Source organism: Schistocerca nitens, chromosome 2 (genome assembly GCF_023898315.1).
Source record: "Schistocerca nitens isolate TAMUIC-IGC-003100 chromosome 2, iqSchNite1.1, whole genome shotgun sequence".
Lineage (NCBI taxonomy): Eukaryota > Metazoa > Arthropoda > Insecta > Orthoptera > Acrididae > Schistocerca > Schistocerca nitens.
The window spans coordinates 703,282,344-703,308,229 of record NC_064615.1 but is presented as its reverse complement, the minus strand read 5'-3'; the positions used below and the strand labels follow the sequence as shown (position 1 = coordinate 703,308,229).

At 41.2% G+C, this 25,886-nt stretch overlaps 2 protein-coding genes across 2 annotated transcripts in view; one reads left to right on the top strand and one right to left on the bottom strand.

Moving 5' to 3' along the window:
* The window catches only part of LOC126235274 (SET domain-containing protein SmydA-8-like), a 125,195-nt gene that overhangs the window by 78,535 nt on the left and 20,774 nt on the right, over window positions 1-25,886 (bottom strand). The window contains exon 2 of the mRNA XM_049944003.1: window positions 9,399-9,550. Coding sequence (XP_049799960.1) covers window positions 9,399-9,542 — 144 coding nt within the window. The 5' untranslated portion in view covers window positions 9,543-9,550. The remainder of the gene's footprint in view (window positions 1-9,398; window positions 9,551-25,886) is intronic.
* Window positions 15,485-25,886, top strand: part of LOC126235273 (SET domain-containing protein SmydA-8) — a 217,393-nt gene continuing 206,991 nt past the window's right edge. Inside the window, exon 1 of the mRNA XM_049944002.1 lies at window positions 15,485-15,775. Coding sequence (XP_049799959.1) covers window positions 15,485-15,775 — 291 coding nt within the window. The remainder of the gene's footprint in view (window positions 15,776-25,886) is intronic.

Below are 25,886 nucleotides of genomic sequence, written 5' to 3'. Positions count from 1 at the left end.
ATATAAAGGGATACCAAAAAATTTCCGCTCGAAGGTTGTACAGTCTAGAACAGGTACGCCAATCAGGCAATATCGCCATGAGCACTGAGGCAATCGTCTCACCGACGCACCACACTGAAGACACCCGTTTAGTAAATCACCAGGTCCTGCTGCGTGTAGGATCGTAACTGCCTGCTGCACATCCTCGTCTGACAGGAATTGCCGACCTTTTAAGGTCTTTTCTAAGGAGCCGAAGGAGTGATACTCGAATTGCGAGAGATCAGGACTGTTGGGCGGGTACTCGAGTATCTGCCACTTGAGTTGACGTAATTTCTGCGTTACGACACTTGCGATGTTGGGGGCGTGCGTTATCATTAAACAGCAGCACCCATTTGCGCACCATTTAACAACAGCGGTCTTCGACAGACATGTTGCCCAAACACATTCTTCATTCTCTGATGGATGTCTATCTGTGTTTCTCCATCGCTACGAACGTATACACCAACTTAATACATTGGAATCTCCCTGTTTTGACATATTTGGTAATAGTTCACTTTTCCGCATTTACCGCATGCACGTTTGAAAGACACTAATGTCACACTAAAACCAAAAATGAAATGAGTAAAAACTAACGAGAAGTAGTGCTGCAGAAGAATGCTGAAAATCAAGTAGACCAATAATGAAACAGAATGACCTCCAAAGAACCGACAAGGAAGTAAACATGTCGAAAACATTAACTAGTGGTGCATCAGGAAAAAACTTCGACAGCACTTTAGGGATCCGCAGAGTGCAAAAGTTGTAGGTGACTGGAATATATTCCACAAATAACTGAGTACGTTGAGGTGTCGAGATTGGCTCAGCAAAGGAAATACTCTCGTTCCAACCGAAAGATGTGCCAAAAAACGTGATGGGCGGAATTGAGAACTTAAAGGGAATTAGAGCTCTCTTCTTGATTACTAAAATAAATCGAATGCACCTCTGACGACCGCCATCTTTTACGAATATAACCTACATGCTAGGCGCACCATACCCTTTAGCCACAAAGCCAATGATATTCTTAAAGTTCTCGGTCCTCGGAGGCGTGCGTCCATAGTATTTGAATTCAGCCTATTGATTGCGCGTCTAGACAAAATACTTTTATGTAAATTGAGTAGAGCTACTTTCGTTGCTGAACTTTGACTTCCAAACAAGCTTTACTTTTGGGAAAAAATAATAAACTACTGTTTTTTTATTCATATGTTTATTTTCCGTTCAGTCTTCGTCAAGAAATTTTAGTGAAACCGTTCGTTAAAGAAATTTATTTCTCCCTTGTATACTCGACTCACTACATAATGATCTTTATTTAACGAATAGCACGCAATTCGAAGGATCTACACAAAAAAAGTAGTCCTGGTTACTTTGCTATATACGAAAGGTAACTAAGAGTCTACCAAATTGCGACGTAATTTACAAAGGGTGTATTAGAGTTAATGTTGATTTAAAATTACCAATAATTTCAAATTTACAATTTTATGCACATTTAATTTTGGTGAAAATAGCGTATGATTCTTTTTGTAGCAGGAGTTAAGGAATTTAACAGCACTTAATTCTAGGAAAACATTAAAAATTTCACAACTTAAAAATTTCTTTCTGTGGTATCAGCGTTCGATACCACACTTGTTAGGGGTTGCAGATATCGACCCGCGGTCCGTATTAGTATCCTTGGGCCCGCGAGTCGCGACCAGCGCCGCTCCGCGGCTTGTGACAAGTACCTGGCGAGCTCTCGTCAACTCTCCCTCGGGACGCCAAGCAGTAAAGTAGCATAGCCTTCAGCTGATAGCAAGCAACCTCTAACAAGGCGCTTAGCCAAGTATGGCATATGTAATGCCTCTCTAGATATGTTTGAAATTATATGTATGCAGCATATGAAGAAGCCCGTAACAAAAGTTACGTACAATATATATTATTTTTTGCCAACGACTACTAATTATTTCAGTGGTTACAGATACAGACTATGCTGCCAGCTCCTTACCGACTTCACTGCCAAACCTGCAATATATGTTTCTATTTAGCATTGGCCACCTATCATCATAACAACTGACGACGAGAACCGTAACACTTTCAAAACTTGTTTTAAAAATATTTCATCCTCTTCTCTTTTCATGATGAGTCTTGTAAATTACTCAAGCAATCCATAGCGAAATTCTCTGTGGTTATGTTAATGCAAATACACTGAAAAAGGGGTGGGGGGGGGGGGAGAGGGGCGCACTACGAAGGAATTATTCGAATGGACGGAAATCTAAATCTTTAGATGTGAACAAATAGTAGATTACAATTTCAGTAAAATTGGGTGTTTTATTCGAGAGAAAGAGATAGCGGGTGACTGTCAGGTTGGTATCTGACTGTTGTCTGGAACCTCTATAGGCAGATCTTCGCTAGTCATCGGGTCTCTTTTCAAAACGGAGTTCATCACTGAAAAATAATTCTTGTCCAGTAACTGAGATTTCAGGCTGAAGACGTGTCTGCAGACGCCCAGGACAGCGGTGGGGTACCAACCTCACTGTCGACCGCCATACGGCCGGACAACCAGGAGTGATGTTATGGGTTGTATTGTAGTTCATACCAGGATCCTTGTGGCTGTCATCGGCGGCACCCCTACAGCACAACGCTATGTCGACGATGTTCTGCACCCCGTTTTGTTGCCCTTCATGGCAAGCCGTCCTGAGCTCATACTTCAGCAAGATAATGCGCGACCCCACACGACGAGAGATGCACTGCTTGTCTTCGTGCCTGCCAAACCCTACCTTGGTCAACAAGGGCGCCAGATTTCTCCACAAATGAGAACTTTTGCAACGTTATGAACAGGGTCCTCCAACGATCTCGGGATCGAACGCGCCAGTTGGAGAGAATTTGTCACGACATCCCTCAGGAGGACATCCAGCAACTCTGTCAATCAATGCCAAGCCGAATAAGTGCTTGCGTGAGGACCACAGAGGGACCAACAAAATTTGAAAAGCTCTTTCTCTTGTACAAATCACGCAAATTTTCTGAAATTGTAATCGTCTGTTTGTCTGTATCTATCGATTACCGTTCCGTTCGAGTAATTCCTTTGTGGTGCGTTGTTTCCCTTTTTTCTTCTTTGGAGTGTATATTACGTACTTGACCCAACATATTTTCAATATAACAAATAAACAAATGAAGTCCATTGTAAAAGGCAGCTGGACAAAAAGAAAAAGGAAAAAAATCACAGCCACGAGTACAAATTGCACAACAGAGAACTACGAAAACAACCAACGAATTGTTCTCGTTCTCGAGCCAATCTTACGTGGAATGCAACATCTTGTTCACGGATATTGTGTTCGAATAGTCAATGTGAGTTACCTAGAAACCGGAGGGCACCTTGCATTCGACAGCTTTTCAGTTCTCGGTTGTCCATCAATAGTCCGAGCTTTTTACAGACAGTGTTCCACTATGTCCAAAGGATTAAAAAATGTCAACTTCAAATCGCTAAGATCAATATTTTCTTTTTAATTACGACTCGTTTTGACCACAAAATATCATCCGATCGAGTAGTATTATAAACATAGCACAGGAGGGCATTTCGCTGACATTAGACATACAAGTGTACTGTGTTTAGGATTATAACCCCACAAATACATCACACAGCACAAACGCTACAAGTTCGTCATTTGTCAATAAACTGAGGTGTTTGTAGAGCCATGATGCTTAATACAGAGGAGTGGTAAGTCTTGCTTGTATATCTAATGTCAACGGATTGTCACTCCATCCTACCATTCACACTGCTACGTTTATAGTACCATGTTGGTATAATGATGAACTATAATCATGGAAATAATTGTAACAAAAATATTGATACAGCAGCTTTTGGTGGTCTAAAGATGTCATTCCTGACTAGTGTGCCCACTGGAGAATATGACTTTGTATTTACACACTGCAAATTAATATCACTGCTTTTGTACAAAAACCAATGAAGTTGCCAGCCCGTTAATGTCAACAACTCTGCTCATGTTGATGTGTCATCGGGAATTCAAGAGACTAAGAGAAGTTACGTGGTCTTCTGCAAGCAAATTTACGTGATCACAACGCATAACAGTACAGCTGTGATTCCAAGGCCAGGTGCACGTTCGGACACAGGCGAAACAGGGCAGGAGACGGCACACAGAGAGCCAGCTTCCTAGGCAATGTCACGCAGTATATCCTTGTGAAACAGTGACTGAACTCATGGGTCTTACTTAAGAATTAGATTCTGAAGACAAAGTGGACGTACTGATGTTATATGACACTCCAAAACGGAAGGAAACAGACAGGAGAAACAGATATATGATCAAGAGAAAAACTCGCTGTGAAGTCACTTCAACGTCTGAGTTTTTTGATAAATGGTTCAGTAACTACTTCTGTTTACATAGGAGTCAATTACGGCAGTTTCACGAGCTTTTGTAAGTGACAATGACTGTTATCACACAAAAGCATGTACAGGCGAGCTTCGACAACCTGTTTCACAGTAAATTGTGGCTCGAACACTGCCTGGAGCAGGCGGAAGTAGGAGCAGTAGAATTCCCTATGTCGTCGATGATAAATTTTGTTATTTGAGTTCCTTGTATTTCATAAACCACTATAGCAATGGTCATGAAACTTTTGCAGGAAATTTCATATATTCTTAGGCTACCTCGGAAGTAGGTGAAAACCGTCGGGAAGAGCAGCATAGAAATTAAAACCGGAATATCAATGGCGAAAGAGGCATTTTATAAAGAAAGGAGAATTTCCTTCAGCAAAATGGCAAAGATTTAAAGCAAAAACTTATAATATGTTTTGTATGGTGTGTCCTCCTGTATGGTGCTGAAACGTGGACACTGACGAAGAAAGAGGAAGCAAGGCTAAAAGCATGGAGGAGGATGGAAAGAATAAGTTGGATAGATAGAGTGAACAATCAGGTGGATTGGATATATATTAAGAATGAAGCAGAGATCTAAAAAAAAAAAAAAGTCTTAGAAGGGTCAGGTAGAAGAAAAGAGAATGGAAGACAGGAAGAGATTTCAGATCCTGGACGATGTGATGGACTAAAGCACATATAGAAACATTAAGAGGTAAGGAATGGATCGCACGAAATAGAGACGCCAAGGACCTCCTAATACAGCAGAAAACTGACGATACGATGGTGCAGACTGAAAATATAACTTTTCAGAAACAGCTACTAAAATTTGAAATAACTAAAACTTAATATTTTATATTATCTTTACTCCCTCAAAAGTATCCTGTAACATACAGAATATCATTATCTTGATAGTTTTCCATGGATCTCATTCTTTTTCTCTGTTCTCGATTCCTTAGTGGCCATTTTTACTGCATACTGTATTTTGTCGATGTAAACGGTCTCCAACCGTCGAAGTTCTCTGATGCAGTTTACATTAGGATGAATTCCCATCGCCTTCATCCTACCAGTGTTGCTGTCATCAAAAGCAATACCTGCATCACAGAGTCCCAAAATTTTAGTGTTTTCCTCCCATCAAAAACAGCTGTTGCTATTCGTGTCCATATGAGACTGTTGAAAGAATCATTTGGATTCTGAGTCTTCAACAAGTCAGGATGTGCAAGGTCTCCGTAAACGCGTTTTATGGCTCCCGTGACGGCTGCTGACTGAGTATTTATGGCTGAATGAGTTTTTGCATTGCGATACTTGCAGCACGAATTTGGTCTGGGGGGGCATAGTTCATGAATTCCTTTTAATATCTGGTCACAGTTTCTGGAAGAAGATAGCCCATTCTACCTGCTTCATTCTGAAGAAATCATCGCTGTTATTTCTATCAATAATTATGTCTGGCAGTCTGCCTTTAGGGTTTTTGTGATATGAAAGTCTTCTTTTTCGAACTTTGTTTCAACTCTCTTAACCCGCTGTCCATCCTTTTGTGGACGTGAGCCCACATGATACCAATAGAAAAACCGAAATTTCGCCTTTGCAATACTGCCACCCACATTTCTCTATACATTAAGTTACCAGCTATATTTGATCTTGGTGTAATGCATATACAGTTTTCAACATTTTAAACACCGAGTGAGGTAGCGCAGTGGTAAGGACATTAGATTCGCATTCGGGAGGACGACGGTTCAAACCCGCGTCCGGCCCTAAATTGCTTCAGGAAATGCCGGGATGGTTCCTTTGAAAGGGCACTGCTGACTTCTTTGCCCATCCCACCCTAATTCGATGGGATCGATGATCTTGCTGTTTGGTTGTCTCCACCCAGCCGACCAACCAACAAACGTTTTAAACAGGAGCAAAGGATGTTTTTTAGAAGATTATAATAATAAAAATAAAATACTTCCCATGCAAGTTTATAAGCGACTTATATATCATTTTACTAAGAAAATTAAGAATTTTGTAATGGGATGAGAACCTGAAAATATAAAGAATTCTTTTTTCCTTTCTAACTTACTGCTGGTCTACTGGATGGTGGCGACAAATGAAGAATGGTCAGGAAATTTTCTTTATAAGTGTGATATAAGACTGGAGTATGGATATTTTTGATGCAGTTATGAGAGAAAAGCTAAGGAGATTATTTGGAAATTTTTCTGGAATGTTGACAGACTAAGATAAGCACGCAAGTGGGTAGCATTGTTTTGTTCTATTGAGATTGAAGTAGAGAAGGTCAGATAGCAGGACTGTTACAGGGATTGCTCTGATAGGGGGATGAGATTTCCCTTGCTTGAAGTTATTTCTTAAAGTCATGTTGAGTAAATACGATGGTGAACATTCAGTTGATTTTTAAAGCGTTACTTTTGAAGATAGAGTTTACTTTGAATTTTGTCGGAAGTCATTTCTTTCCAGTTAAAATTCCCATCCTTCATTCAGTTCATTATGTACGTACACAAATTGCACTTCGCGGAACGGAATTTTCAGTCGTAGTATTTTAATGTTGCTTTGCTGCTATATAATGTGCGCCGCTTGCGAGAAATCTGCAAAAATGTTTGTCAAGACATGTGATAAGTGAAAATACAGTTAAGGACGAGGAGTTTCTTTGTAAGTTCAGTTGCACATTGTAAGACGTGTATATTTCTATTGTCTATTCTCAAACCACAATTTATGAAAGATGTTTATATTTTATTAATAGGATTAAGTAGGAATAATTAATATTTGTCATGTTGTAAATAATTGTGGTAGCAGGGAATGTCTGCACCAAAGTAATGTTGGCAGGAGAGACCGCATATTGATATAATTTTAAAAAGTGCGGGAGAGACCGCGTATGAATACATTTTAAATTTTAAGAAAAGAGCGGGAAATACCGCCCATTGATACATTTTGTAATGGCAACAGGGATTGTCTGCACCAGAAAGCATTGTTGGCGGGAGAGACCGCACTTTAGCGTTCGTAGGAAGTCAGTAGTAAGCGAGAAGTGAAGCGAGTCGGTAGCAGGTCTGAAGCGAGAGGTTGAGAGGAGCGGTGTGCCTGCCAGCCACTAGCTATCATTTACAAGAGATTATAAACGGATGTACAGAGACATCAGCTAACTATTATCATAAGAGGAACTAATATTATTGAATTATTTTTTGAGAAACTCAAATGCTAGTTGTAAGATTATTGTAAAAAGTAAGTCCCATTTGAACGTTTGTAAAATCATTTCATTCAGAATACAGGGTGATTCAAAAAGAATACCACAACTTTAAAAATGTGTATTTAATGAAAGAAACATAATATAACCTTCTGTTATACATCATTACAAAGAGATTTAAAAAGGTTTTTTTTTCACTCAAAAACAAGTTCAGAGATGTTCAATATGGCCCCCTCCAGACACTCGAGCAATATCAACCCGATACTCCAACTCGTTCCACACTCTCTGTAGCATATCAGGCGTAACAGTTTGGATAGCTGCTGTTATTTCTCGTTTCAAATCATCAATGGTGGCTGGGAGAGGTGGCCGAAACACCATATCCTTAACATACCCCCATAAGAAAAAATCGCAGGGGCTAAGATCAGGGCTTCTTGGAGGCCAGTGATGAAGTGCTCTGTCACGGGCTGCCTGGCGGCCGATCCATCGCTTCGGGTAATTGACGTTCAGGTAGTTACGGACAGATAAGTGCCAATGTGGTGGCGCTCCACCCTGCTGAAATATGAATTGTTGTGCTTCTTGTTCGAGCTGAGGGAACAGCCAATTCTCTAACATCTCCAGATACTGTAGTCCAGTGACAGTAGCACCTTCGAAGAAAAAGGGACCAAAAACTTTATTGGCTGAAATGGCACAGAAAACGTTCACCTTAGGCGAGTCACGTTCATACTGAGTTGTTTCCCGCGGATTCTCAGTGCACGCTGAACAACTGTCGTCGATTCACTTCTGCCGTAGTCAATAACACAAAAAGCTTTCTGTTGAGCGGTCGCCATCTTAGCATCAACTGACGCTGACGCCTAGTCAACAGCGCCTCAAGCGAACAAATGTACAACTAAATGAAACTTTATAGCTCCCTTAATTCGCCGACAGATAGTGCTTAGCTCTGCCTTTTGTCGTTGCAGAGTTTTAAATTCCTAAAGTTGTGGTATTCTTTTTGAATCACCCTGTATAATTAATTTTTGCCAGCAATATTGCATTTCTGATTCTAATCCATCCCAAAAACCATCAACGTAAATCTTTGCAAAATTTTATTGTTGTCAAGAAAAAGTTTAACTATGAATAACGTAACTTCAATTAAAGAATAACGTCAGCTTTGCTACTAAAGAATAACGTCAGCTTTGGTAATAAAACAGCCACTTATTATGAAAGCCCTCCAGCAGCTAATATAGTAAAACAGAGTAAGTATATTCATGTCGCAGTTCGATGCAGCAGTCACATGGCGATCCAGTAACAGTAAAAAAGGTAAGGAATAGTTTTGGGTTATTGCAGGTAACGACTGAGGGCCACGGCAACGACACATTCTATGTTTCGTCGAAATAATCAGAAAATAACTTTTAATAAGCAGCATTTAAATTTGTATGCGAAGATTGAGAAAGAGAATTAATTTCAAAGGGAAGATTTCATTTGTTATTATTAAGCAAGATGTAGAAATCCAAAGGGAAGGTTTCATAGACTATTGTAAAAGGGAAGGTTGCGTAACAAAAGAAATATAGAGGAGACGGTTATTGCGTAACAAAAAAGAGATATAGAGGGGACGGGAAGGTTTCGACATTAGTTTCAGAAGTCAGGTTACATTCAGGCTAGCATTTCATTTTTGCAGAAACAGTTATCTTCTATTTGTAGACAGTGTTGAGCATATAATATTAAGTCTTCGTGTAATTCAGTACAGTCAGAACTTAGCACAGTACACGAGTTTAAATTAGGGATTAGTTTGTTTGGTAACCATTATTGAGAAGTTTTGGTGGAGAGTTTTAGGAAGATTCAGCCAGACAGAGAGCAGCAGAGTTGCAACTGGTGTGAGAAGCGCCCGGGCCGGAGGCTCACCTCGTAGCAGCGGCAGCCGGCCTTGTGCGTGGGCCAGTGCTGCTTCTGGTGCTGCCTGCTGCAGTAGGCCGCCTGCCGGCACATCGAGCACCGCTGCGACGCCGGCGCGCCGCACAGCTCGCACGACGCCGCCTCCTCCGGCATCTCAGCCTCTGCAACACCACAAGCGACAGTGCCGGCTCAACACCTGGCGTTCGACAGCTCCCTCTGAATCTACAGGAGGATACATCAACAGAGCAATACACACCGAGGGACAACACACCTCCCCTGCCGAGGATACTAACGCACGCCTGCTCGATGGCACTCGATTCGCAAACAGCCGGTTCAGATCCTGGTCAGGGTAGAAATTTTCATCGCTAGTATTTGCCCGGCAAAAGGGAGGATAGATGCAAACGTTAGCTTCATGACAGTCAGAATTTGAGCGAATGTACCGGATTAATTTCTGTACCACTTCGCAGTGACTCCATACGACTGTTGATAGTGTTTCTTTGGTCAGTTAGGGATGTTAAACTCGGCAGTGTCTCTTGGGCTGATGCAGTGTGATTGTTTTGATAATGACCCGTCTGACAAGTAGGGGATGCAAGCTCGGCAGAGTGTCTCTTGGAATTCGGATTTTGGACACTATTAATGGTTAGTTAGTTACGCTTCATAGATAATTTGGACAATTCTTTCATCTAAATAGTGTGAAGCGTTTAGTTTACAAGAGATGAATAAATAATTCTTGTCAACATTAGTGGCCAACGGCCTTGCCGCAGTGGTAATACTGGTTCCAGTCAGATCACCGAAGTTAAGCGTTGTTGGGCTGGGTGACCATCCGGTCTGCCGAGCGCTGTTGGCAAGCAGGGTGCACTCGGCCCTTGTGAGGCAAACTGAGGAGCTACTTGATTGAGAAGTAGTGGCTCTGGTCTCGTAAACTGACATATGGCCGGGAGAGCGGTGTGCTGACCACATGTCCCTCCATAACCGCATTCAGTAACACCTCTTCTCTGAAGATTACAGGGGCCCGCATCTCGTGGTCGTGCGGTAGCGTTCTCGCTTCCCACGCCCGGGTTCCCGGGTTCGATTCCCGGCGGGGTCAGGGATTTTCTCTGCCTCGTGATGGCTGGGTGTTGTGTGCTGTCCTTAGGTTAGTTAGGTTTAAGTAGTTCTAAGTTCTAGGGGACTGATGACCATATATGTTAAGTCCCATAGTGCTCAGAGCCATTTTTTTTTGAAGATTACACGGCAGTCGGTCGCTACCGTTGGGCTTTCATGGACTGTTCGGAGCTAGTAGTCAACATTAGTGAATACATTATTTTTTTGTCTTAATCGTGCAGCTACACTTAAAAACTCTAGTTTCTTGTGAGCTAAAAAGTTTTAAAATAAGAATTCGTCCTTGGTTTACCCCTTGTCACATATTTTATGTTATCAGGCAGATCACCCAAAATTTTTATTGCTACATATACTGTACGCCTTTCTGAGCCACTGAAAGTTTTAATGATCGGTAGTAAAAATCATTTTTGGTCTAGTGTTGTTGGTATGGACATCACTATTCTTCTCAAATTGTTATTTATAAGGAATTTCCTAAACATACATAATGTGATGGTACAGTTAAAATGCCTAACTCCTTGAAGCGGTACCTACCAGTCGACTGCATGTGAACGCCATATGCTCGCTTTTGCGCAATCAATGCTTCTCTTCTATATGAGGAGTTACCGCAGGAATGGAAATATGTCATGAAGTTGATTCGTTTGTTTCCACGACCAGCAGTTACACGAAAGGCAAAACTAACACAACTGGGGATCGTGTGTAAGTGGGTGCACTCCATCCAAGGATGCATTTCCTATTTTTCTGATTCCTGATAAAATTAACTAAATTCAGAAGGCAGGAGTTCAATAAGCTGAAATCTAAGACAGTGGCACGAGCTCTCATTTTGGTAAACTTTTCAGCGGTATTTGATAGCGCAAATCACACTGTGATGGTCTCGTTAAGGCATCATACTTAAAAGGCCACTGTTGTTTATTACAACTTTATTTTTAGGGAACACTGAATAAATGTATTTTTACTTTGTACACCAAGTACTACAACATTTGTCCCCACTTAAAACAGTCTTCTTTATCTAGTTTTAAGTATTAGGAGACACAAATGCCGCTACGATTCTCCACCAGTGTCTCGTAAGTCCAAAAGACTAATCTGAGACCAGCATCGATATGTAGCAAGTATTACATCTCTTCCAAAACTGACTGACGCTGAGCCGGTCTTAAGAGGCGCCCAAGGCTTGCCAGGGGTCGATAAGAGGGCGACTACGTCGTTTGTCGACTCTTGTGCCCTGGTAGTATTTCACCTTGAATACCAGTGCCCTCTCTGTTCCTCACCTACTGCTGTCTGGAGAAATGTTCTTCTGGAAATTGTGAGACCACAAAACTGTCTAACTTTTCTCTTAACTTGAATGTAGTCGCTAGTTATCAGCACAAAAGTTGCTAACCAGGTTAAGATACAGGACACCACTTTGGCTCCATAAAAGTTAAAGGCACCAGAGTGCCAGTTCTGACTTTGCGTTTGTTAAAAGCATTCAGGAAACTTTTCGTAGGATTAGTAAACCTACAAAACCCGTTCGGCAGTATAACGTCCAGTGAAATATTTGTAATTTTCAAGTAAATGGGTATAATGCTATAAATTCACAAGAACCAAGACAATACGGTAAGAATGGAAGACCAAGGGAGGAGAGACCGGATTGATAATTATTTAAATAAAACTGTTCAATGTACTATTTTTTTAAAAAATCGCACTAAAGAACATAAAATAATTTCTGATATCCCCATACGGGTTCCTAAAACCTTATACAGACAGTTCTGAAAAGTTTTGTCAGTGAATTTTTAAAAGCTAGGAAAATACTTGGAAGATTAATGAAGAAAGAAGCAGGGCGCATGCAATAGAAAATAGTAAGGAGGTGAATTATTCATGCATCAGTTAGTAAGTCGTGTAACTGTAAAAGCACTTCGTCTTCCGGCCACAAGTGGCCCATCGGGACCATCCGACCGCCGTGTCATCCTCAGGTGAGGATGCGGATAGGAGGGGCGTGTGGTCAGCACACCACTATCCCGGTCGTTACGATGGTTTCCTTTGACCGGAGCAGCTACTATTCGGTCGAGTAGCTCCTCAATTGGCAGCACGAGGCTGAGTGCACCCCGAAAAATGGCAACAGCTCATGGCAGCTGGATGGTCACCCATCCAAGCGCCGGCCACGCCCGACAGTGCTTAACTTCGGTGATCTCTCGGGAACCGGTGTATACACTGCGGCAAGGCCGTTGCCCGCGTAACTGTAAGGAGGTGAACTATTCATGTAACTATGTACTGCACACATCCCACGTTTTTAGTTTTAAATCTTACAAGCATTTTCATAGCTATTTAAAATTCAGATAACAAATTTTCAAGACTATCTGTATGGGGTTAGGAGAAATTATTTTGTGCTTTTTAGTCCAGTTTAAAACATGGTACATTAAAAATCGTTTTTATTCAAATATTCTTTTCTGCTTGTTAGTCTTGTGCATATGAAATTTCTCAAACATTTTGATGAGATTACGCCAGACATACTATGGCAAATTTCATGTTCGTTTCAGTTTCTCTTCACCTAACCCAACAAATGTCTTGCTTCCTCCCATGCATATCTCTCGAAAAGCCCTCAAGGCAAAAAGTAAGTCGATACCAACTCACATGGAGGCTTATTAGCAATCCTTCTCCCCACAAACCATTCGCGACTGGTACAGTAAAAAGAGGAAATCGGAGAGATACACAAATTAGCCTCCGTTACACACTAGACAAGAAAGCGAGTTAATAATGCATTACCATCCTTTTGTAGCTATTTTGAAAATGTCAATTTTCTAGCTCGTCGGGAAGTTAGTTTCAAATAATTCCAAAATATGTACTGACCGGACATCCCCCCCCCCTCCCCCCGTCTCTCTCTCTCTCTCTCTCTGCTCATCCATGCCCGTCAGCTCGCTTAACACCTGGTATGCATTCTGATACTACTCCCACAACACGCCGGTCCTGCAGGGCAGCCAAGATGTCATCCATTACCAGCCCTTTTCATACTCACACCTATGGGATATAGCGTCCCCAGTCCCATATTACGAAAAGACTCATAAATTTAATAATATATTTTTTTTCATGTAGCCGTAAAACAATAATTTCTCTGTCGAGAAATGCAAAGAAATGCAATGCAAAGAAATATAACAAAGTGATCTAAAGAGACGACAAGATACGCTCTTTTAAATGCGAACATTTTTTAGGTTAGGCTTTACCGTGACTGTTACTGACATTAAATGAAACAATAAGTTCACTGTTACCAGTCACAGTGAACTTATTGTTTCATTTAATACGCTCTTTTGTTAATTTTTTAGCCGTCTTGACTTCCTCTTTTGTCTTGAATGTGTTTAGAGGGACATCTTGCGAGTGCTGGCAAATGTAAGCATATTTGTATGAGTTAAGCATATAATATACTGATTTAATATTATTTTGCACTTTTAATTTTTAAGAGGTGATCCCGATTTCATGTCCGCCTTCCTTGAATTAACCTGCATTCAAGTAATTTACAGTTCAACAATCGCAGCGGCCGATGCAGCCAACGACGCCATTACGTGGCGATATTAACTTATGAAAAATTAGCGGAAGCGGAAAACTCGCCCGCTATTAACATAATATTAATTTTTCTCCACAGCCGCCCGACGTTGCAGAAAATACTTAGCTTTAAGATTCTTATTTTCAGTACCATAGCCGAGACCCAGAGCCAGGACTCTGACTACAATACAAGGGTTAACGGAGGTAAGAAAAATACTCTCGCACGTGTGTGGGCCGCAATTTTAATTAATAACTAAAGATTTCTTGCTTTTAAGTGAACTGACTAGCCGAGGAAATTAATATGAAAAGTTTATTACATTGTACAACTTATATGCTCATGTTTTAAGATTCAGCGAGTCTAACATTCATTAACGTAACAAATAATTTAAGATTAATATTGCTAAAATGGAGAACTTCAGGAAAGCATTTAATCGTAAAATCAAAATTAAATGAAATATCATTTTTATTAAGGCCCACCACGTAAGTCGCCATCAATCAAAAAATAATAATAACCATAACAATATATATATTAAATTACGACGGCCGACGGACGCGAGATTGGCGCCGCAACTTTGGGCCCGATTAAAGAAAATACGAAATTTACGAAATCTGACTCTATTGTAATGAATGTAATTATGTATGTGTCTAATTGTTGTAAAATATTAATGCTTGTATGAATTCTTTTACATGTACAACAACAAAACCACACCCTGAGGAGATCTGGAGAGGAAAAAGTGTAAAAAGAAAAAGGATTGCGAGAAAGAAAAATAAGTAAGGTAAGGCCTATTGTGCAAGCATCCTGTGTAGCTCTGTGCGGAATATCGAACCCATGTGCACATGAGATACCTTCGGTGTTTTTTGTATTTATGTGTTTATTTTTGGGAGGGGATAATTATTCGTTTTTTTTATTTATATGTTTATTTTTGGAGGGGATAATTAATCGTGTGTGTATCAGTGTTAAAGATTCGTCAGTGGCTTAAAGTGAATTTAGTATGGGTAAGATAGGACAACCTAAAGCATCCGTACCAGAAGATCAAAATTCTGTTAATATGGAAAGTGAGGATCATTTGCAATACGTAAACGAATCCCAAGCCACCGCCTCGGATAACATAATTTCCGGAGCGAGGGGCGAGGATCTGTGGACGGTGAATGACGCTCCACAGCAGAATGGGAATAGAGTAACAACTCCACTGCCTGGGCAGGGGGGCCAATCGAGTGCTAGATTAAGCGGGGCACCAGTATGCTCACCGATTGCAGACCCATTTGCAGAATTTCTGCGCAGGTTAGAAGAAAGAGATAGGGAAAGAGATCAGAAACTGGCTCAGATGCTCTATGAGCAAGAGCAACAAAGAGAACAGAAAGAAAGGGAAAAAGAAAGAATGTCAGAACAGAGGGAAAAACAAAGAGACGAAAAACTGGCTCAGATGCTACGTGAGCAAGAGCAGCGCAATGAAGCGAAACTAGATAGGATCCAAAGCGAACTTGCCGAGATGCGGGACGCTTGCAAAGAAATCCCCGATCTTGTGCAAAGCTTAGCCGGCGAGATGCAGAAATTACAGATATCGCAGGCTAGGCTTGAAGACAATGTCCAGACTTTAACCAACCGCGTGGATAATGTGGAGATAGATGCACGGAAAAGTATTGACGCATATTTGGAAGTGCAAGCTCAAAAAGTAGAAAAAGAATTAAATGAATGGCTAGAAGTAAAGGATCGCGAGATATCTGCAAAGATTGAAAGCGACGTAAAAACAGCTGTAGAACAAGCGACTGCGGCCGCGAGTGTAAATATTGACGCTAGCGCTGCTGCACTACATGCCGAATTATCACAGATCAAATCCCGTGTGACAGCGGAGTTGCCAAATTGGCAACAGGAGGTCGCGCGGAGACTGTCTGCGTTGGAAAGCAATGTAAACAGTGGCGGACAGATCATGAATCCGACTCCGCGTACTGATTACTGTAATAACGCTGACGGTATGCAGGGTGCGAGTGCGCAACCGCAACCTAATGCGAATTATGAGCACGAACAACATGCGATACCGTGCAGCGCACATCACGAAGTAATGAATGTCCCAGAATGTAGCAATCATACGCAAAAAAGAGGACAATGTAATAAAACACAGGACATTCCAACCCTTCAATAGCGAAAAACGAAATGTCCACCCTGTTGTATTTATTAAGAGCTTCAGGAATGTGTTTCCCAGGACATGGACGGAAAGACAAAGAATACAGTTCGTGGTCTCCTTTATTCAAGGTGACGCGGCACTGTGGGCCACCGACGTGTCCGAAAAATGTCTAACGATGCAACAGTTTGAAGGTGCTTTCTTGCAAAAATTCTGGTCCGATAGCGTCCATGAAAGACTACGAAAGGAGTTGTACAGTCCAGAAATGTACAATCCTAAGATGGGAACGTTACGCAAATATTTCGAAAAGTATATAAACAAAACCAGGTATTGGGACGAGCCAATGTCCGATCGTGACATAATCAGATTGATAAAAATGAAGTTGCCCAGTGAAATTAAAAGATATTTCATCAATGTGCCGGAATACGATATAGAACAATTCATGGAAATAGTGGATTCTGTTGACTTATTGATCGAAGATATGAAAACCGAAAACAAGTGGAACCATGCAGGCTGTAATCAACAAAAAGCCGATTACAATAGCAGCCACAGTAACGGTAGCAACAACGGAAATAAGCAAGAGCACCGGCAACAGAATCGAGGCACAAACAATGGCAATGGTTATAACGGCAACGGTTATAATCGTCAAAATCGAAAGAGACATCATGATGGACGCATGAGTAATGGATATAATGGTAACGGCAATCCGCAATGGCGGAACAACCGAAACCAGTGGCGTGGTTGTAATGAACCAACACCACAGTGGCAACAAAACACAGCCCCACAATGGAACGCCAACCCAGGTCCGTCACAGAATATGTCAGGGAGTTACAACCGACCACCGCAAAACCAGAGCCATACACAATATCAAATTACATCATCGGGGAGGCAGGGTGGCCAACCCAACAGTAGCAACAACAACAACCAGAACCACAATGTGAGGTTAGTGGAAGTGACAGACAACTGTCAACCCACTAATGCTCATCCGTTAAACTAAAGACAGCCACAATACGCTCCCCGTTGTTGGCTGCAGGATGGTGTAGTGAGGGCACATTCACGGATGACAGCCATAAACTTTGTATGCTGAGATACAACGAAGGAACAAAAATAGAAAGGGAACTTGTAGACATACCGCAGAAATGTAACCGAACCGACAAAAATGTTGTGCAGGCTATATTGCAAGCAGATATGTATGGAGCACCAATACACATAATAGTCGATACCGGTGCGTCAACCAATGTCATGAGTGCAAATTTTTACAAGTACTTGAGTCAAAATAATAGAATACCAGTAATGGCAGTGAAGAATTGTCGTGTAACAGGTGCAATAGGTGCACAATCTCATATCATAAGGCACCAGGTGCAAGTCGAGTTTATGGTAGGAAATGAAGCAATGAAAAGCTCGTTCCTAGTAGTTAAGGGATTAGGTGTTGCTTGCATCCTGGGGATAGAATTTTTACGCCAGAGGGACGCAAAAATCGACCTCTTGTGCGGGGAAGTAAGCCTTATGAATGAGGGTACACGTGTAGTTTTGCCGTTGTTGAGGGCACGGGAAGTGCACGGTAAATATTGCCGGAGCTTTCAGTCGAGATTCGAAGGAATACAGGTAAGGAATTTATATTCTGGCTTAAGTACAAGACAAGTATATTTTAAAGATTTTATTACTGAAGACAAAGAGGAAAAAAGGGAAACTGATAGCCATGAAAGTCAGGGAGTCAGAACATTTGACTGAAGCACAACAAAACGAATTGACTCAGCTACTTACAGATTATGAGAATGTGTTTTCGGAAAAACCCGGTGTTATCAAGGGCTACACCTATAACATCGAAGTGGTACCTCACGATACTTTCTGTCACGCAAACTACACCATCCCGTGGTCAAAGAAGGAGGCAATTACGAAAGAAACAAGAAAAATACTTACAAAGACTTAAAGAAGTTCGCTCAGTAGAGTAACTTTTACATTTGTGTGTAGTAGGTTAAGTTTAGAGTGTATTTTTTTCTGTGTGTAAATGTTCAGACTTTAGTGTAACATTTAAAGACAATGAGGCGCACAAGATTAGTGCGATTCAATTTTGCAGATGTTAAGGATTAATAGTATTTTTAAGCAATTGCATTTTGAAAAAAAATGAACGTAGGTTTAAGAATATTTTACAAATTTCATGTTTACAAATGCTTAAAAAAAAAATTCAACAGCATGTAACGATGAAAGAATTTTTCATTAGTGTGTCATGAATATTTTTGAACTGTAGTAGTAATGCAACTTACGAAATTCAATGTTATAGTGTATATGTCGTTTCATGTATTTATGTCTATACCGATCTTGAAATATGCTCAATCGTAATTTACTTAACAATATCAGTGCAGGGTGTACATCACCCAAGGTACCTCATGTGTTGTGGACAAGGTACAAAGCAAATCAGTAAACGCGACTACCGCTAAGCACTGTTAAAATATATTGCCATCTGCTAAGGCAGAGATTTGCACGAATTTGTAGTGTAAACAAAAGTCACAAATCTAACATTAATCTAGGAACTTGCACGCTAGGCCTAGATTATAAAATGTGTACAATAATGCGAGAGGCAAAGTTTTGTAAAGTCGAGCCTGGCTCTGGAGGGAAAGTACGCAATTAATGGGCAGACATGACATGGGGACTTACCTCAGATGAGACGGAAATACAATTGTATAGTCAAAAAATCTGAAGGCAAGTACGACTCTAAGTGGAAAATGAAAAGAGATAATGTCATGTATTCTGCAAGGCAGTGCTGGCTTGACACTCGGAAACTGGCGAAAGCTTAACAACAACTGCCACACTAAAAAATGCTTCTTTCCCACTAGCGTAACCATCTGCAGCGGGAAACAAATATTACGTTGGTTGTGTGTATGTTTCATGTACTACGTCGGAGATGCGTAGCAGAGCTGACTCCTGCCAACAAGAGCGGGGGGCGAATATGATCCCACTCCGCCACGCCCGGGCGAGACAGAAGCGCATCGTCAACGGTGCAGCCGATTAGCTGATTCTGACGTTCCGCGACGGCGAGAGACACGCTGGCGTCGAGCGGGCGTTGATCTCTCCGCAGCCGCCGCGACCGCCGAGCACCGAACACACCAACCGACGCCGTCGCGAGCTAAACGTCGCGGCGTAGATCATCAACGACACCGCAATCAATTGTTATAATGACCTCATTTCTTTGCGTTGTGCAACAAAACATTATTTGTAATGTATGCACATCATGTACTCCAATGACATCCCAGAAATGTTTAAGTGAAAGTGACCCAAGCAGTTAGTCTGTCGCTCCGCCGAGGTTTTCCCCAGGTTTCCCTACGGCCGCGCCAAATGGGGAGCGAACAGTTGACACCCCAGGGACTAACTCGTGATTGTATACCTTTAAACGCTGCAAAAGTTGCAACCCTAAGAAAAAGCAGCCAGAATGAAATTAATTGTATTGTATGTCTTTTTGTACATGACTGTATACGTAACCAATTGTATATTATATTGTTATGTAGATAACTTCATCTGTATTACACCTTGTGTGCAACACACCTCAGTAATTACTACTGTGTAAATATACGATGTGACATATGTAAACTGTGAAAGAAAAATCTGCGTGTGGACACTGTGGACATGAAAGAGGAAATATTTATGTCAAAAAACACGAACATTTTTTATGACATAAACATTTCGGGGGGCAATATAGCGTCCCCAGTCCCATATTACGAAAAGACTCATAAATTTAATAATATATTTTTTTTCATGTAGCCGTAAAACAATAATTTCTCTGTCGAGAAATGCAAAGAAATGCAATGCAAAGAAATATAACAAAGTGATCTAAAGAGACGACAAGTTACGCTCTGTTGTTAATTTTTTAGTCGTCTTGACTTCCTCTTTTGTCTTGAATGTGTTTAGAGGGACATCTTGCGAGTGCTGGCAAATGTAAGCATATTTGTATGAGTTAAGCATATAATATACTGATTTAATATTATTGTGCACTTTTAATTTGTAAGAGGTGATCCCGATTTCATGTCCGCCTTCCTTGAATTAACCTGCATTCAAGTAATTTACAGTTCAACAATCGCAGCGGCCGATGGTTCAAATGGCTCTGAGCACTATAGGACTTAACATCTGTGGTCATCAGTCCCCTAGAACTTAGAACTACTTAAACCTAACTAATCTAAGGACATCACACACATCCATGCCCGAGGCAGGATTCGAACCTGCGACCGGAGCGGTCACGCGGTTCCAGACTGAAGCGCCGAGACCGCACGGCCACACCGGCCGGCAGCGGCCGATGCAGCCAACGACGCCATTACGTGGCGATATTAACTTATGAAAAATTAACGGAAGCGGAAAACTCGCCCGCTATTAACATAATATTAATTTTTCTCCACAGCCGCCCGACGTTGCAGAAAATACTTAGCTTTAAGATTCTTATTTTCAGTACCATAGCCGAGACCCAGAGTCAGGACTCTGACTACAATACAAGGGTTAACGGAGGTAAGAAAAATACTCTCGCGCGTGTGTGGGCCGCAATTTTAATTAATAACTAAAGATTTCTTGCTTTTAAGTGAACTGACTAGCCGAGGAAATTAATATGAAAAGTTTATTACATTGTACAACTTATATGCTCATGTTTTAAGATTCAGCGAGTCTAACATTCATTAACGTAACAAATAATTTAAGATTAATATTGCTAAAATGGAGAACTTCAGGAAAGCATTTAATCGTAAAATCAAAATTAAATGAAATATCATTTTTATTAAGGCCCACCACGTAAGTCGGCATCAATCAAAAAATAATAATAACCATAATAATATATATATTAAATTACGACGGCCGACGGACGCGAGAGGGAGCTAGATGGAACAGATAGACAACATTCGAGTTAATACTGCAGTGTCGTCCAGTTCTGAGTTATGTTGAAAATTTCTGTTCACTAGCTCATTGGGAAGCGAGTTTAAAATCAATTGCAAAATCTGTGCCGAATATAGAGGCAGACAAGAAAGCAACCAAATAAAAAGTTATAAAACAGCATTAAGACGAAGATGTACTCTTTCTTCTGTATGATTCAACCCTTTCACGATGTGAAGGAATTCTGCTAACATGGGAGGAAAAAGCAGGCTAGCATGGGCGAAGAAGTATATTAGCATTAAATGTAGGCTTAATTTTGGAACGAGAAAGAGTCATCGTAGCACATCCAAGAACGATTTTATGTTTTCATTTATTATTGGTTGGTTCAAATGGCTCTGAGCACTATGCGACTTAACTTCTAAGGTCATCAGTCGCCTAGAATTTAGAACTAATTAAACCTAACTAACCTAAGGACATCACGCACATCCATGCCCGAGGCAGGATTCGAACCTGCGACCGGAGCGGTCGCTCGGCTCCAGACTGTAGCGCCTAGAACCGCACGGCCACTCCGGACGGCTCATTTATTATTGCGACCGTGGATTTGCATCACCAGCTGATTTGAATAACTGAACGGATATTGCAGTCGTAGATAACACATACGAAAGTCTACTTGTTGTTTTCAGTAAAATAAGCGTGAAAGAGCTTTAGGCATTATCAGGAATAACCCGGTTTTTTTTAATGAATTGAAGAGTTTGAGAACAATTATTTTATTTAGCGTAAATCATTCAATGACTAATGGCACTAGAGATAAATTAGTCACATTTTGATCAGAGAATAGTCTTACGAAATTAACCTGACATGCTATGTCGACCAACCCCCCCCCCCTTTCCCCCTTTTCCCTACCGTTATATCACGTAGCAGGGCACACACTGCCAACAATGCACTAAAACAAAGAATGTGCGGAGAGAGCGCTTGAAAGAGACTGAAAGATGAAAAGCTAAGTATACAGACAGAAAACAGATATGGCGTTTTACCTGATTTAGGGAAATTGGAATAGTGTGATGTCAATGTTATAATGTTACTATGTAAACTAACTGACTCCCAAATCGATTGTTTAATGCTCCCTTTTTACTCAGTTGACATGTTTCAGGCATATTGCGCAGTTTCAGTCACATCCACGGAACAAATGCATCTGTGTTATGTCACGGCCAGATCCGGTTCCTGTACTTCAAAAGTATTGTCAAATGAGACATCAATATACAAAAAAATAACCAGTTATATTTACATGCGGCGTGGGTCATTTATGGTATTAATATTATGTAGGAGAATCATTAGTATTTGGGCTTCCAAGTGTTTACGCAAAAGTAAGCGTCTGCTCAACTGCACCGACTAGAGGGAGAACTGTTATTAGTTAAATACTATTGAGTTACGTTCGCTTAGGTCTTCATCTAGATGAGTGGTCAGGCCTACCAACACAACTAACGCTCACTGTACGGCAATATAACTGGCTAGTTTTAGTATTATTGATGTCTATTTTGGCAATACTTGGAAGAATACGAACCGGCTCTGACTGTCATGTTATGTAACTGATCTTGCTCCGGTGAATGAGTTTGATAAAGGGCTTGATGCCTCAAACAAGTCGCACTTGACGTGATATTAAAGAAGTATAAAAACATCCGAGGAGAAGCCATTTGTTTTACATAAATCGTAACAGCTGGATAGATACTTGAATCCTATCTTTTTCGCGTGCGAGTCTGTCTTCCCCACCGCGCAACATCCCTCTGGAACAATTGGCCAGGGTCTGCCAAACTGACCACCCCCAATCTGGCGCGCTTCTTGTCCTGTTCTGGCCGCTGTCCAGCTTCCACCTCCTCTCGTAAACCCACGAAAATAGGTTGCGTACTTCTAGAAGCGAACAGCGTCGTACTTGAGTCAGCAGTAACTTGCTCTCAAATGGAAGTTCCAACGTTATACAATGTATCCTAGGAGGAATGGTCAGTACTCAGGGTTCGTTTTGGCACATACTATCTCCTCTCAAAATACGGAAAGCAAAGAGTTTTCAGTAGGATAAATACATTTCACAGTATCGCAGATGAAGTGCACATAGTTCTTAAGGTACGCATTTTAGACCTCATATTTGCTAGACTTTTGCTTCGAATAATCCTCCCAGTCCTATTCCCGAACTGGACACCTTGTGGCCTATATAAGACAAGACACGCAAAGTTCCGTTAACACTCCAGACCCAGAACCGTAAAGATTGCTCATTTCTATCTCTTCATGATTTTTCAATGTGGTTCAGATTTAACACTGACTATGATGCAACCGTTCAGAGTCAGTGGTAGCGATAGCTATATGATCAGCACTGCGTACTTTTCATGTCGCTGTTAGCGGAGTTAGGACAGTCGAGACAGCAGCCTGAACAGTGGTGGTGACAGGCCAGCTCCTTATCTATGAAATATCTACCACCACCAGGCACCTTTCGACTCCATCCGGTGAAGCATCAGCGTCTTACGATTTAATCTCCATAACATATTACGGCGACCGGAAAATAACATTTTTTTACCTCAAATTGAAACAGATCAATTGTTAACAAGTTTTTATTTTTAATCAGTGCCGTAATCATCCTACTTATCAACAACATTTTGCCGTTTAATGCGCAAATTCTGAATGCCGCATCGTCAAAAATCAATTGGTTTTTGAGCAAAATAGTTGGAGATGACATTTTGTACTTTTCCTGATTTTTTTTGTTACTTAGCAAATGTTGTAGAAATCGGAATAAATAGAAATCCGATATCGCCATATCGAGGTGAAGCAGTACCTTCCATCCCAATTCATTAACTTTTTTCATTTTTTGTCTTACGCAGTGAGGTCTCGCGCTATCGTGTTGCAGAATAACGTCTTTTCTGTTCACAATCACCGGGCGCTTTCAATAGAAGGTTGATTCACTCGATTCAGTTGTTCACAGTAAACATCTGCATTCATAGTGCTGAAACCACTTCAAAATGAACGACCCCACGAATACTGCACCAGTTCACAAAAAAGCCCTTTTTGGAGTGAAAGCTGGCGACAGATCCTGAGAAAGACACTGCCTTTTGCGTTTTGAGTTATCATAGAGGACCCATGCACCAACTGCAGTGATCCAGCAATCTAAAAACGCTCCTTTATTGTGCTGCTGAAGCAATAAATTTCATGTGGTGGATCGGTTACCTCTATTTGTCTTCAACAGTGTGCTGGAAATGTTCTTGGTTGGTCGACCAAGATTGGTTAAGGGTGTTTAACAGTTCCTCAATTGTGTGACATTGATTTTCTTCTTTGCCCGCATCTCGTGGTCGTGCGGTAGCGTTCTCGCTTCCCACGCCCGGGTTCCCGGGTTCGATTCCCGGCGGGGTCAGGGATTTTCTCTGCCTCGTGATGGCTGGGTGTTGTGTGCTGTCCTTAGGTTAGTTAGGTTTAAGTAGTTCTAAGTTCTAGGGGACTTATGACCACAGCAGTTGAGTCCCATAGTGCTCAGAGCCATTTTTGATTTTCTTCCACTTCCGTTCTTAACATGTCATTGTCTAAAATTGTTGGTCTTCTTGATCGATACGTGTAGGGAAGACCAAAATTAGCATTTGAAATTATAAAACCAACTTCGGCATTTGCGAAAGTCTATTGCACTTTGATAAGCATTGCAAATGCTTTTAGTTGCAACTGTTGCGAAACACAAAGAGCATACAATGTTGGATATGTAACGGGTGGTTATAATTAAACTTTCTGTGGTATCAACGTTCGATACCACACTTGTTAGGGGTTGCAGTTATCGACCGCGGTCCGTATTAGTATCGTTGGACCCGCGAGTCGCGACCAGCGGCGCTCCGCGGCTTGTAGCAAATTTCTAGCCACTCTCGTCCACTCTTGCTCTGGACGTCAAGTAGTAAAGTAGCACAGCCTTCAGCTGATAGGATGCAACCTCTAACAAGGCGCTTAGTAACGAATGGCCTAAGTGAGGCCTCAATAGCTATCTGTTTATAATTATATGTATGCAGCCAAGAAGAATCCTGTACAACCAGTTAAGTACAATATATATTATTTTTTACCAACGACTTCTAATTATTTTAGTCGTTGCAGATCCAGACCGTGCAGCCAGCACTTTATCGACGTTACTGACAAACCTGCTGTGATTTACATGTTTCTATTTAGCATTGGCCATATAATGGTCGCCCAATCGTTGATATTCCTATATTCGCAATATATCACTCCAATATACGAAGCTTGTTAGCACTTGATGTGGAGAATTGGGTTGGCGCCATTAAATTGTGTTTTAGTAGTAGCTGTTGCTGCTGGCTGGTTCACTGCTGTATCTTGATGTTAATGTTGGCTCTATATGTATTCGTCTAGGAGTAAAACGATGAGGTCCCGTGTTGTTGATGCACTTGTTGATAAATAATGAACGACAGCATAAGTGAACTTAAACTATTTATTGGCATGGTAGCCATCTTAACTCCGCTGACCACCCAAAGACGTTGTCACAGTGCAGAGTAACACTTCTTTTACAACATCTTTGCATTGGTTCAAATGGCTCTGAGCACTATCGGACTCAACTTCCGAGGTCATCAGTCCCCTAGAACTTAGAACTACTTAAACTTAACTAACCTAAGGACATCACACACATCCATGCCCGAGGCAGGATTCGAACCTGCGACCGTGGCGGTCGCGCGGTTCCAGACTGTAGCGCCTAGAACCGCTCGGCCACCCCGGCCGGCCATCTTTGCGTTGTTTTTCCGCATAACACAATAACATACACACTTTACAAAAATTCTATCAAGACTGAGCTGACGAGGCTTCTTTTGCTTGTATTTGTAACCTCGTCAAAGAACTACTAAGAAGAGATGTGGTTTATAAGTCAGGCATCCATCTGTTTTCGTAATTTGTGCAAAAAAGTTATTAA